The 13099-nt window shown below is 42.8% G+C and overlaps 2 protein-coding genes across 5 annotated transcripts in view; one reads left to right on the top strand and one right to left on the bottom strand.

The window, feature by feature from the left end:
- myo1b (myosin IB) overlaps window positions 1-3045 on the bottom strand; it is a 131466-nt gene extending 128421 nt beyond the window's left edge. For 3 of the 4 annotated variants that reach the window (XM_083777069.1, XM_083777071.1, XM_083777072.1), the window contains exon 1: window positions 2786-3045. The gene's annotated coding sequence lies outside the window, so the exon portion shown is untranslated. The remainder of the gene's footprint in view (window positions 1-2785) is intronic. The other variant, XM_083777070.1, reaches the window with a different exon arrangement.
- Window positions 3046-4491: 1446 nt separating this feature from the next.
- On the top strand, window positions 4492-6096 carry LOC310866517 (E3 ubiquitin-protein ligase TRIM39-like; the record flags this gene model as incomplete). Its single annotated transcript, XM_083776151.1, has 1 exon — window positions 4492-6096. One exon carries the CDS (start codon window positions 4492-4494, stop codon window positions 6094-6096), a length of 1605 nt encoding a protein of 534 aa, XP_083632277.1.
- Between the last annotated feature and the right edge of the window lie 7003 nt (window positions 6097-13099).

Below are 13099 nucleotides of genomic sequence, written 5' to 3'. Positions count from 1 at the left end.
ATGACGGCGTCTTATCAATAAGGGAACTTTTAGGTGAATAAGCGAGTCGGGTGGATGGATGGATGGATTCATTTGGAACCAGCAACCTCTCCAGAACCCCTGGGAGAGAGAGAGACCCCCCTCCAGAACCAGAACCAGAACCCCTGGGAGAGAGAGACCCCCCTCCAGAACCCCTGGGAGAGAGAGACCCCCCTCCAGAACCAGAACCCCTGGGAGAGAGAGAGACCCCCCTCCGCCCCCTCAACTGGCAAAGTGAAGCCCGTCTGTGTTTGTTTGATCAGCAGCACTCACTCTGCTGCTAATAAAGTTCCCATCTGGACTGCCCTACTGAGACGCTATTGGCCAATGGAAGGCCCTATACTGAGACGCCATTGGCCAATGGAAGTACAGCGGTGCATATTCTGTGAAAACCAGAACGACCACTGAAAAGATCCCACGGGGCATTTCTGATGACTTAATGGAACCGATTCTGGATTCGGTCGTGGAAAGAACTGTACAAATAACTTAAAAGTGCATAAAATAAATAGGAATAGGAATTCAAATCCTCTTCTGTCATCGATGCAAGAGAATACCAACGTAAAGTGTTCACCGTGTACACGGTGCAAGCATAATCACGGCAGACCGTTCCAAATAGCCTATAGGAAATTAAAACCCATTTTGGGGGCGGGAACCCCTTTTGGTGTTTCTTCAAGCATTATGTAATACTTTAAGCTATTGAAAAACAGCAGCTCTACAAGCTCGACCAAGGGCCGTGCTACAAGCTTGGCATTCTGTAGAATGGTCCTCGGGTCTAAGTGTGTTAGGAAGATGCTGATAAGAGGCCATCGCATGGCAACAACAAAATAATGAGGGCAAACGCAACAAGGACAGTCCCATGTTTAGGCTGAATACAATCAACAGTCTGCAGGCCTTGAGTCACGTACAGTACTGGAAGTTGAAGTTGACGCAGAAACTTCTGTCCGTCCCCGTCTTGTCTTATGCCTGTCCCTGTGTGTGTGTGTGTGTGTGTGTGTGTGTGTGTGTGTGTGTGTGTGTGTGTGTGTGTGTGTGTGTGTGTGTGTGTGTGTGTGTGTGTGTGTGTGTGTGTGTGTGTGTGTGTGTGTCTATTTGTGAAGACGACATGAGACCAGACTACCAGAGTGGTTCTCAAAAAAAGTGAGGTCCGGGGGTCTGTGGTGGTCCCCAGAGGGACCCCCTATGACACCTCCTCACGATAGGACAGGCTGTGAGCATCACGTTCAGATTAACCCCATCATGAACATTTGAAAATAGCCGAGCTACAATCTCACAACGCGTCAGGTTTTCAAAAAATGAAATCTTTACAACAACACAACAAAAAATTTAACAACACAAATCTTGTAGCCTATGGGGGTCCCTGGTAGTCGACTCCTATAAGATTGCTTTTTTGTTTGTTTTTTGAGGGGCGCTAGGAAAGGAAAGGAAAGGAAAGGTACCATGTTTACCCAGGGTAACTGGACTAAGCTCAAGAACTTGTTTACAGCCAGGCCCTGCTCATAGAACATTTCATGGTAGGGGTTCAATGCCTTGTCCAAGGGCACTTCAGCGGTGGTAATTTTAACGTGCCGGTCCGGGGATACGAACTAGCGACCTTCCGATATCAAGACCGCTCCGCAAACCGTTCGGCCACCGCTGCCCCTCCTATATTCAGCTATTAGTGTAGATTTTCGTCCTACACAAACATTGAATTCCCATTGACAACGAATGGAGAATGTACGTCATGAATATGGACGAGCAAATCGACATGACGTTACGTCATGACGATGTACGACGATGCGAATAGCGCCCCTCACTTCACACGGGTGTGATTTGTGTTTCAGAAGGGCGTCCACAGCCAAATACATACATATATATGTGTAGGGGTCCTCTTGAAACAGTTTGAGAACAACCACTGGCCTGTTTATTGCAGTCAGTCAATGCCATTAACCCTGAAAGCCCTGCAGTCGTAGCTTAATCAGGGCTACATTTATATCATATAAATTATAAAGGGCAAAAAAAAAAAAAGGGCTCAGAGAGGAAAGTCGGTTCTCAGGGACTGGTAGTGACTACATAAATAAATATACAGTATGTTGGCTACACATCTGCTGCCCTTTTGCCCTGTAGTTTGAAGTTGCACTGTGTGTGTGTGTGTGTGTGTGTGTGTGTTGTGACTGCAGTTTGAGCGCACACATGTTGACAATTAGCCATCGCATTCTTCATTAACTATGTTAAATCACCCTTGATTTTCAGGGGGTGTGGGAAAAAAGCAGTTGGGGGGGGGGGGGGTAAGGGTAACACACCCACACACACACACACACACAACACACACAGTTTTTGAGTTGTCAACTTTGCAGCCTTTGTTTTTGAACGCACGCACACACACACACACACACACACACACACACACACACACACACAGACAGCTCTAGAAACGCATGTGCTAACAGACGTATATCAACGGTTCAACATTGAATGTCCAACAACACCGTCTGGTCTGCAAGCAAACAATGTGCGAGAAGAAGCAGCTCCATGTGTTTCAATGTAGCACATTATGTGCTTATTATATGACACAACTGGTAAAAGCGCACACACACACACACACACACACACGCTGTACACACACAGGGGGGTACTCTCAATTGACCCTTACAAGTCTATAACTCTTACTCTGACAGTGTTGCAAATGGAACCAAAATGGGGCAATTTTGGTTCCATTGTGTACACCGCCAGAGTTAAGGTAAAAGGTATGCATGGTCCTCGAAATGTAAAACTTTTTTTTAAAGTCTACTTGCCTCTTTTTGTCTGCAGGGTTGTCGTTCCCTCCTCGAACTAATCCACTCTATGGACAAACGTATATATATATGTGAAGAAGAATCCCCCGGTGGGTCTACGGTGGTTCCGGGCTCCTCAGACAGTCCTGAACTGAACCTGAAGCCTTATAGCAGCTTCCACTTCCACTATAGTGTGTGGGTCTTCTTCTTTTTTATTGTATTTAATATGCTATATTTCAACTTGCTGGAACTGGAACGTGTTCGAACGCGTCTCTCCCATCCGCTCGCTCTGTGAACACTTTGAATGGAGACTAGACTGATGTGGGACGGGTGGGTGGGAGGGAGGGAGGGAGTGGCGTCCCCCTAATCACCTCCTGCTAGCGGGAGGAGGAGGAGGGAGGAGGGAGGGCGGATTAAAGTTCTCCATTGATGCTCCCTCACTCACACTGAACTGAACTCCATGCGCCCCAGACACAGCGCAACACCTCCCTCTTGTGGGCGCGTTAGAGAACGCAAGCAAAAACGGTTGGCCGGCTTTAAAGGGACACATTTTTTTTGCAGCCCTCAGCCAATTAAGTATTTATTAAGTCATTTGACAAATATGACAGATCCATCTCAGTCACATGACCTCAGAGACGATGTGTATAGTATAGTGTACCTGTCAAAAGGCTCATGGAGAGGCACCGACACCAAATCAGGCCTGATTGAATGGCAGGTTGTTCACTGCAGGCCACGCACAGCTGTGGGAGGCTATATAAGTGGCCTAAGCTGCACTCATTTCATGTCCAGATCACCACTGCTGCCTGTCTCCCAAACCTCCACATCTCTGCAACCCTCCACTTGTGTGTGCGTCCAAGAATAAACGTAAGTCTGTGGATCATTTAGCCACTGTACATGTGTTTGTTCTTCCCTGCATAGCAGGGGTTAACATTAACAAGCACATATCTAGAGACAAAAATGTGTTATGGACTGCACATGTGTATGTTTGAGCTGTTGCTCGACCACTTGAACTGTTTGACCTGAAACTATAAGCAGTGCATTTAAGTTATGTTTATTCACCTTTTGGTCTAATGATTATCATGAATATAATGAAATGTTTATCAGTAATCAACTTTATTTATTCAGACTCAGGTCCAGTTAAAAACGGACAACGTAAAATCCCACATACAAACAGGAACACCCCTAGCTGCAATTTGCAACTCTAGATTTCTTTTTAAATAATGGGATGAATCTAGAGTTGAAATACCCTCCAGTGACTCCCTACTCATCCACATTGCGTTTGCGATCTGCTTGTATTAAACAACGTTAAACTCACCAACATAGCAGCTCTAGGCCAAGCTTGAATTATCCTTTCAATCTGCAGAGCTTTTGTTTCATAACAATCCACCGTAGACATGTTATGAGCTAGTTTCTGTCAAGAAATTCTCTGCCGTGAACCCATGTCTACGGTGGGTTTTTATGAAACAAACGCTTTGCAGTTTGAAAGGATTTTCAAGCTTTCGCTACAGCTGGAATGTTGGTGAGTTTAACGTTGTTTAATTGGATTTTTTTTAATGAAACAAACATTACACATCGACCTGTCCAGCGGTGCCAGATATTAGTGCCCCTAAGCAATACAAATGGACAGGGCTAAACATTATATTCTCTGGCGTGGTAGAGGACTATTTGTGAAAAGTAGAGCCCAAAACTACATTTGTTTCACTTTTATTTTCAGTGTGAAGAAATGGCGTCTGCCAGCTGCAGTCTCCTGTCCGAAGAGCAGTTTCTGTGTTCCATCTGTCTGGATGTGTTCACTGATCCAATCACCACTCCGTGTGGACACAACTACTGCAACACCTGCATCACACATTACTGGGACTCTAAGGATGTGTGTCAGTGTCCGCTGTGTAACAAAACATTCTGTAATAGACCAGAATTCTCTGTTAACAAAGTCTTCTCTGAGATGGCTGATCAGTTCAGGAAGTCAAAGCCGCAGAGACAAACTTCCAGCACAAACCCAGAAACAGATGAAGTCTCCTGTGACGTCTGTACTGAGACCAAACTCAAAGCCCTGAAGTCCTGCTTGGTGTGTCTGACCTCCTACTGTGACACTCACCTGGAGCCTCATCACAGAGTCTTGAGGTTAAAACGACACAAACTAATCGACCCTGTGAAGAACCTGGAAGACATTCTGTGTAAGAAACACGACAGACCTCTGGAGCTGTTCTGTAAGACTGACCTCATGTGTGTTTGTCAGTTCTGCACTGAGTCAGACCACAAGTTACACCAGATTGTATCTCTGGAAGAGGCATATGAAGGAAAGAAGGCTGAACTGGGAAAGACAGAGACTGAAGTTCAGCAGATGATCCAGGAGAGACGAGTGAAGATTCAGGAGGTCCAACACTCGGTAGAGCTCAGTAAGAAAGATGCAGACAGAGAGATAGCAGACAGTGTGCAGGTCTTCACTGCTATGATCAGCTGTATTGAGAGACGCCAGGCTGAGCTCATTGATGTGATCGAAGACAAGCAGAAAACAACAGAGAAACAGGCTGAAGGCTTCATCAAAGATCTGCAACTGGAAATCACAGAGTTAGAGAAGAGAAGCTCTGATCTGAAGCAGCTCTCACACACTGAAGACCACCTCTACCTCCTCCAGAACCTCTCATCCATCAACGCCCCTCCACCCACCAAGGACTGGACAAAGGTCAATGTTCCTCAGTCTTCATATGTGGGGACTGTGAGGACAGCTGTGGCTCAGCTGGAGAAGACACTCCGTCGAAAGAAGAAGAAGCTGTGTGATGCTGAGCTGAGGAGGATCGAGCGATATGCAGTGGATGTAACTCTGGACCCTGATACAGCACATCCCAAACTCATCCTGTCTGAGGATGGAAAACAAGTGAGTCTTGGAAAAGTAAAGAAGAATGTCCCAAACAACACCGAGAGATTCTCTACTGGCTGTGTCTTAGGAAAACAAAGCTTCTCATCAGGAAGGTCCTACTATGAGGTTCAGGTTGGAGGGAAGACTGAGTGGTATGTAGGAGTGGCCAGAGAGTCCATCAACAGGAAGGGAGAGATCACACTATCTCCCGACAATGGTTACTGGACGACATGCCTGGGGAATGGAAACGACTACCGGGCTATTGCTGACCCTCCTGTAGGAAAGGAGCTCCAGAAAGTGGGAGTATTTGTGGATTATGAGGAGGGTCTGGTCTCCTTCTATGACGTGGAGGCCAGAATTCACCTCTACTCTTTCACTGGCTGCTCCTTCACTGAGAAACTATATCCATGGTTTGGTGATCATGGTAACTCTGCTCCTCTGATCATCTCTCCTGTCAATCATACAGATTAGACTAATCCTCAGCTTGACATGAACATCATTTAAGAAACAATGTGTGTTTATAGAAGGGTTCATTAACGGGTTTATTGTCCTAATGAGATTGATGTGAACTCTTATCAGTCGACCTATTGAACTCTACACCTGCTTTCTATTGAAACACAAATTACAGTCAAAGATCCTGATGTTAGTAGGAACTAATTCCAATATTCCCCCTCTACTGTGAGCATGTGTGTGTGTGTGTGTGTGTGTGTGTGTGTGTGTGTGTGTGTTTATATGTATGTGTATATATATATATATATAAATGAAATGGTTCAATTAGTTTTCTTTACATCACTAGCATTTAATCTTAATTACTTTAATGCATGCATCTCAAACTAACTTATTTTGTTTCCCCCGGGGCATGGGAGGGTGAGGGCGGGTGGATACTTCTGAGGGTCTGGTTTGTTTTGTTTACGCTTGTTCTGTTTACTGTTTTGTTTCATCTCCTATGTTTTGTTCGTGGTCATGTATGTCTTGTATTTTAAAATGGTAAAAACCTAATAAATATATATATTTAAAAAAAGAAAAAGATCCTGATGTTAAATAGACTGTTTCATTTGAGTATCTTTCTGAAATCCCTGTCTGACTTCATTCAGGTTTCAGTTCAACGTTACATTTTTGTTCATTTAATGTGCAGGATTAATATCATCAGTCTAATATTACTATAGAACATTTCATTAAGAAAGCTAATATTCTGTGAGTGGGGAGTGTTGGCTGATGACTGAATATCAACATCCCACTACTGGGGGGTCAAATTCCTGCTGTCAAAATATGACCCCCCCCCCCCCCCCCCCCCCCCCCAGTCAAAAAACACTGACACTCATGCTTTCTAAGGTGTGATTTGGGGTCCTAACTAAATGAAAACTAAGCTATGATGACTAAATATATTGACAACAAATAAAAACTAGACTAAAGTGTTAGGACAATGTATAGTGGACAAGAGATCCAGTATAAGTCATTTTACACTTGGTTACATGCTGAAAATAGCACATCTACAAGCTGCGAATCTGATCACTTGAAAATAACAGTCAGTCCTATTAAGATTTTTACTGTTCAGTTTCATTGTTTACTTATACCTCACACATTCCATCCATGTCCAATCACTTTTTCCCCAATGAAAAACCTAAATAACACCTTAAACTCGTCAATGTCCCACAAGGGGGAGCCAGATCACAATCGCTGCTGGCTCTGTGTACCGCTCTGCTATGTAAAAATACACATTACACACAGTGGATCCCTTTCATACAAAAGTTCCACATTGATTGTCAAAAGAATAAGTTATTTCTCCATTCCATATTTGTGGATATGGTCCATCTATCTATAACTATAAATATTTCTGGGTTATCGGTACCACTAAAAAGGGACAAAGGTTGCATGTAATCTTTGTATTGCTACGTGTCGTGTAGTTTTTTAAATGATATGATAGCAATCTCAAAATGGCAGCTCTAAAATAGGAGTATGAATCAGCCCTAAACCCATTCTGAACGGGCACCCATTTTGGTGTTGGCATCATGTTATGCTTTAGCTATTGAAAAATAGCAGATCTACAAGCTCATAGCGCGAGCTTGTAGGTCTGCTATTTTTGAAAAATCGAAGAACGACTGACATTTTTAAGAATCTGATCTCAGGTCAGAATGGGTTAATCAGACCAGTGTGTGTCCAGTGGAAACCTCGTATGAATCTGATCTCAGGTCAGAATGGGTTAAAGGAGCCCAGACGAGTACCAGCCCCCCCCCCCCCCGATCAAAACACAGCTCCTGCAGCATAAGGGCTTCAATAAATACATTCAGTGTTATTTTTATTTTATTCTTTATTTTAAGAGAAATATAGAATTAATTGATGTCAAATAAAATACAGAATTCTACGCAAAAGGCTCTTACAATTAATACAATCGTGAAAAAATTTACTCATTTTCCTTCACAAAACGTACATGTTAATGGGCGCTGCCATCTTGCCGAGTGAGACAGGCAGCACTGAACCGTATCCTCAGACCAGAGCTCTTCAGAGAGAGAGAGAGAGCGTAGACAACAGCGTGGCAAATGACCCACGCAGCCCCATGAATACTATATGCATGAATAAAGTGAACGGAGTTGTCGCAACTCTCATCTAAACGGCGCTGCAGATCTATAGCGACTGCACAAGCGTATCATTATGACAGAGCATTTAACTGTACTTATTAACACATTATAAAGACTTATGCAAACGCCATGTCTCCTGTTCACTACATTGCTTTAGAATGAACTAGAATCCGGCGCGCATCCTGCCTCATATCCTGCGAAAGCACGCCTCTTGACATCTGATACTTCCTCCTGCATATTGCCTATTCACTGTGATCCCATAGTATACGCACCAAGCATCTCCCTTAATAGTAGTAGTATAACACATTTTACCCCCCAATTGACTGTATTAATATCTACATCGCTGAGATACTGTAATTGGTTGATAAGAGGATTTCTGTTCTTATATAACACAGAGTATTTACTGTATAGGCAGTGAACTTACTTAAAGGCGAATTCCATACTAAAAGGCTTTCTTACCTTTCTTTGTAGTCGTTACGTCCCCACCAAAGAGGTCCAGGTGTTATTTTGTGCAAAAGCTCCTTATTGGCTATTTCCCCTACCATAAGGCCTCAATGAATTGCATTGAATTGAATGGGAATTGAATGGGGCTATGGGGTGTTGTGCTAATTTGCTTATTTCCTTTGCTCAAAATTATTATTCTTTTGTATATATCCTCTCTTCATAATGTAAATAATATCCCAAGCGGCACACTTTACTACTTATTTAGATGGAAATAAGCGAATTAGCACAACACCCCATAGCCCCATTCAATTCAATGCAATTCATTGAGGGCTTATGGTAGGGAAAATAGCCAATAAGGAGTTTTTGCACAAAATAACACCTGGACCTCTTTGGTGGGGACGTAACGACTACAAAGACAGGTAAGTAAGAAAGTTAAGAAAGCATTCTAGCATGGAATTCTCCTTTAATAGCACTAACATCTATACATATACAACACAACATGAAGTTACAAATATAAGCTGGGTCGGCACTTAATATTATAATGAGCCCACCACCCGGAATAAACGCGACAAACATCAAAACAACAAAGCATCAAAACATCAGAGACAATAAAACATAAAAAGAAAATAACAGGTCAATAAGACAATTTAAAAACGATATTAGGAAAAACACTTGGCATATACAGATGTGTTTTTAAAAGCGTTTTTAAAAGAAGGCACTGATTCTGCTAATCTAAGGGCCAAGGGCCAGGGAGTTCCAGAGCCGCAGATGACGGCAAATTGAAAAATACCAATAAAATAATTACAAAAAAGCACTTACTGCATCAAAACTAATGCAACAAACTATACTATATAGATAGGAGCCAACAGGAAGCACGCACATCTCCAGAAATTCTACAGGTGCTGAACAAGAAATATACGTACAATGAAAAGGAAGGGTTGTCCGTACAGTTGTGCGGACAACCCTTCCTTTTCAACAAACCATACTATAACATAAGAAAGAGGCAACACTGATGTACAAGCTCACTTGTATAGCAGATGTACAAGCTCGCGTAGCGTCAGCGTGCATGGCACCAAGCTGTGACAGCTTGAATATCTTCTATATTTTTGAACGCTTGAATCTAAAATGACACCTGCTTTCCTGGTGTTAATGCGTTAAAGTGGTTATGGCTACAACAGTTTGTACTCAGTGGTCTAAAGTAATTGAGACTTTCACTTAAACCCATTCTGACCTGAGATCAGATTCTAAAAAGGTATTTTACCTGACAGTTTTCTGAAAAAGCTGTGTTTCTATGTCAGTCGTTCTTCGATAAAAAAAATAATAGCAGACCTACAAGCTCGTAGTGTGCCACTCTGTGGCGCGCTATGAGCTTGTAGATCTGCTATTTTAAAAATAGCAGATGCTTACACCAAAAGGGGTTCCCGCCCAAAATGGGCTAAGTACAATTATGCTGTATTTGTACTTTACTGAGTATTTCCAATTCAAATACTATAATTATTTCTACTCCACTACATGTCAGATCCTAATATTGTACTTTTACTCCACTAAATTATTTTTTAGAAAACTTTAGTTACTAGTTACTTTGTACATTTTTATTATTATTACAGTAACAAGTAACTTCAGCCCAATATACATTTCGATCATTTGATCTACTAGCTAACATTATTGTGATTCTGACGCATTGAGAGCTTGTAGATCTACTATTTTCAAACGATTTTTAGACATTTGAAAACTTGAAATGATAGACATTCTACATAATGAGTACTTTTGGTACTTTAAGTAAATCTTAATGCCAGAACTTTTGTAGGCCTACTTTTGAATTCCGGTCTTTTACTTGCAACAGAGTATTTTAAATTCTGCAGTATTGATACTTTTACTTAAGTAGAAAGTACTTTTTCCACCACTGTTTGTACTTAAATGTTTGGGTTTATATGATCTTCACTACTAATTACTACTGTAGCAGAAACACTGAGCTGCAGTTTGATCAATTAAGTGAAAACCATCACTTCTCACAGATCGAGGTCGATGCAGTTGAACATAACGTATTAAACCATGTTCCAGGGTCAGTCCCGTGATAGTTCTCTGTACAGTCCCAGTCTTCAGCGTCAGTGGGATATCCACTGGCCCAGTACCTGCACAATAAACAACCATGTATTGAACCACATGCACTCAGTCACATACAGTACCTGCACAATAAACAACAATGTATTGAACCACATGCACTCAATCACTCACATACAGTGACTTTGATAGAATTACAATATAAAAACATGTGAAATGTCTCACTTTGTTGTCAGTGGTGTTCCATCCAGCCACGTCCATCTGCCCCCAGTCCTGGTCAGACCAATCCATGAATAATAACCAGCAGGTCTCAATCCATTGATGAATACCTGATTATTTGTACATGATTGAATCATCATTAATTGTGTATCCAATACATTCACTTCTTCACTATAATCATGGAATTAGGTCACATGTAGCCTGAGCTAACGTGTTAGGTTTCTGGTCTAGAGGGGCGGGTCGCGGCTGAGATTTGCGCACGCCCTGATTGGATCTCATCGATCTGTCCGTCACCCCCGTCATTTGGAGCGACGCCCACCCGGAAGGGTTGACTCCCACGTTTAGACCAGAGCGGCCAATGCGTTCCTCCAGGCTTTCAATTTTTGCACCAACAAAAATGAAAGCCTGGTACCGAGGCTAGGTCACATGCAACTATGTGGACAATCTGAGAACCCATCGTCAAAAAATAAAGGAAAAATAGCACCCTATTTCCTTGAGTCCTATCTGGATGATGGACACCTGGACACGCTCACACACACACACACACATGCGCACACACACACACACACACACACACACGGACACGGACACACACACACACACACACACACGGACACGGACACAACTAACCTGTTCTTCTCCACTGTTAATAACCACCAGATCAGCTCCTAGACTCCGACATTCGTCTCTACCTGCCTGCCATGATCTATATTCAGTAGTTCTGTAGTAAGAGCTGCGTCCAAACTTCTTCCATCCACCGGGACGCGACTTGTCTAAAAACATCAAACAGAAGATTTACTGATGGATTTTCAATGTACCGATAATGAATTCTAACACATAGTTGTAATAATAATAGTAGTCAGAGATGTAGTGGAGTGGAGGCAAAACTATTCATCTATTATATCAATGGTGTTTTCTACTCCACACATTTACTCGAGTAAACCTTTCTGGTATTTGTACTTATTTGTACTTTAATTAACCCATTTTGGGCGGGAACCACTTTTGGTTGTTATGTTATGCTTTAGCTATTGAAAATTTAAATCGAAGAACGACTGACGTAGAAACATAGCTTTTTCCGAAAACTGTCAGGATGTAGAAGACATTTTTAGAATCTGATCGTAGGTCAAAATGGGTTAAATATTTCAATTTTGTGGTAGGCCTGTGTAGCATTACGCGGAAGCGTGGATTGAACCCGGGGGCAGGGCTCCGCGCAGCCTACCGTGCCAACAGGGCTGAGCCCGATTAGCAGGACTGTTGCAGGCTGGGTCTCGGCTCCATGGAGGCTACACCTACTTCCTACTACTACAAATATTGTAGTTTTTACTCCACTACATTTATTTGACAGATTTAGTTATACTTTATATATTTAGATTATTAATATTAAATCTATTTCAGCAGCCATCCCCCTTGATGATGTCATTGGTAGGCAGGTTTCTGAACTGTCCACATAGACAAATTATGCCATGTTATAAATAATGAGCATTAGTGACGCCGATATATTATATAAAGATGAGCTTGAAAACGGGTGACGTGCATCTGAAGAATAATGATTGTTCTATGGTAGTTGTCATACACCAGCAGTGATGAGCTTACTCAGAATCTCTACCTCTATATCCCAGATAATAATTAAAATATCAATGATATTATTTAAGTTATTTTGTATCTTCTCTCACCTGCTGTCTGTGTCTTCAGCTGGGTTACTTCACTTTGAAGCCGGTCCCTCTCCTGCGTCAGGTTGGTGAGGACGGATGTTAGCTGGTCCCTCTCCTGCGTCAGGGCGGTGTTGACGGACTTTAGCCGGTTCTTCTCCTGCGTCAGGGCGATGTCGAGGGAATTTAGCCGGTTCTTCTCCTGCGTCAGGTCGGTGTTGTCGGATTTTAGCTGGTCCTTCTCCTGCGTCAGGGCGGTGTTGACGGACTTTAGCCGGTCCTTCTCCTGCGTCAGGTCGGTGTTGAGGGACTTTAGCTGGTTCTTCTCCTGCGTCAGGTCGGTGTTGAGGGACTTTAGCTGGTCCTTCTCCTGCGTCAGGTCGGTGAGGACGGAATTTAGCCGATTCTTCTCCTGCGTCAGTTTGGTATTCTCCAAGATCAGAGTTTGGTAGTTGGACTCGTTGGACAGCGTGTTATGATCATGTACCAGGGTGTCGTTGGCCATGATGTTACTCCAGGGTGAAC

Source organism: Protomyctophum parallelum, assembly GCF_964188405.1.
Source record: "Protomyctophum parallelum genome assembly, chromosome: 11".
In the NCBI taxonomy this organism is placed as follows: Eukaryota; Metazoa; Chordata; class Actinopteri; order Myctophiformes; family Myctophidae; genus Protomyctophum; species Protomyctophum parallelum.
This window is presented reverse-complemented; position numbering and strand designations above follow the sequence as displayed.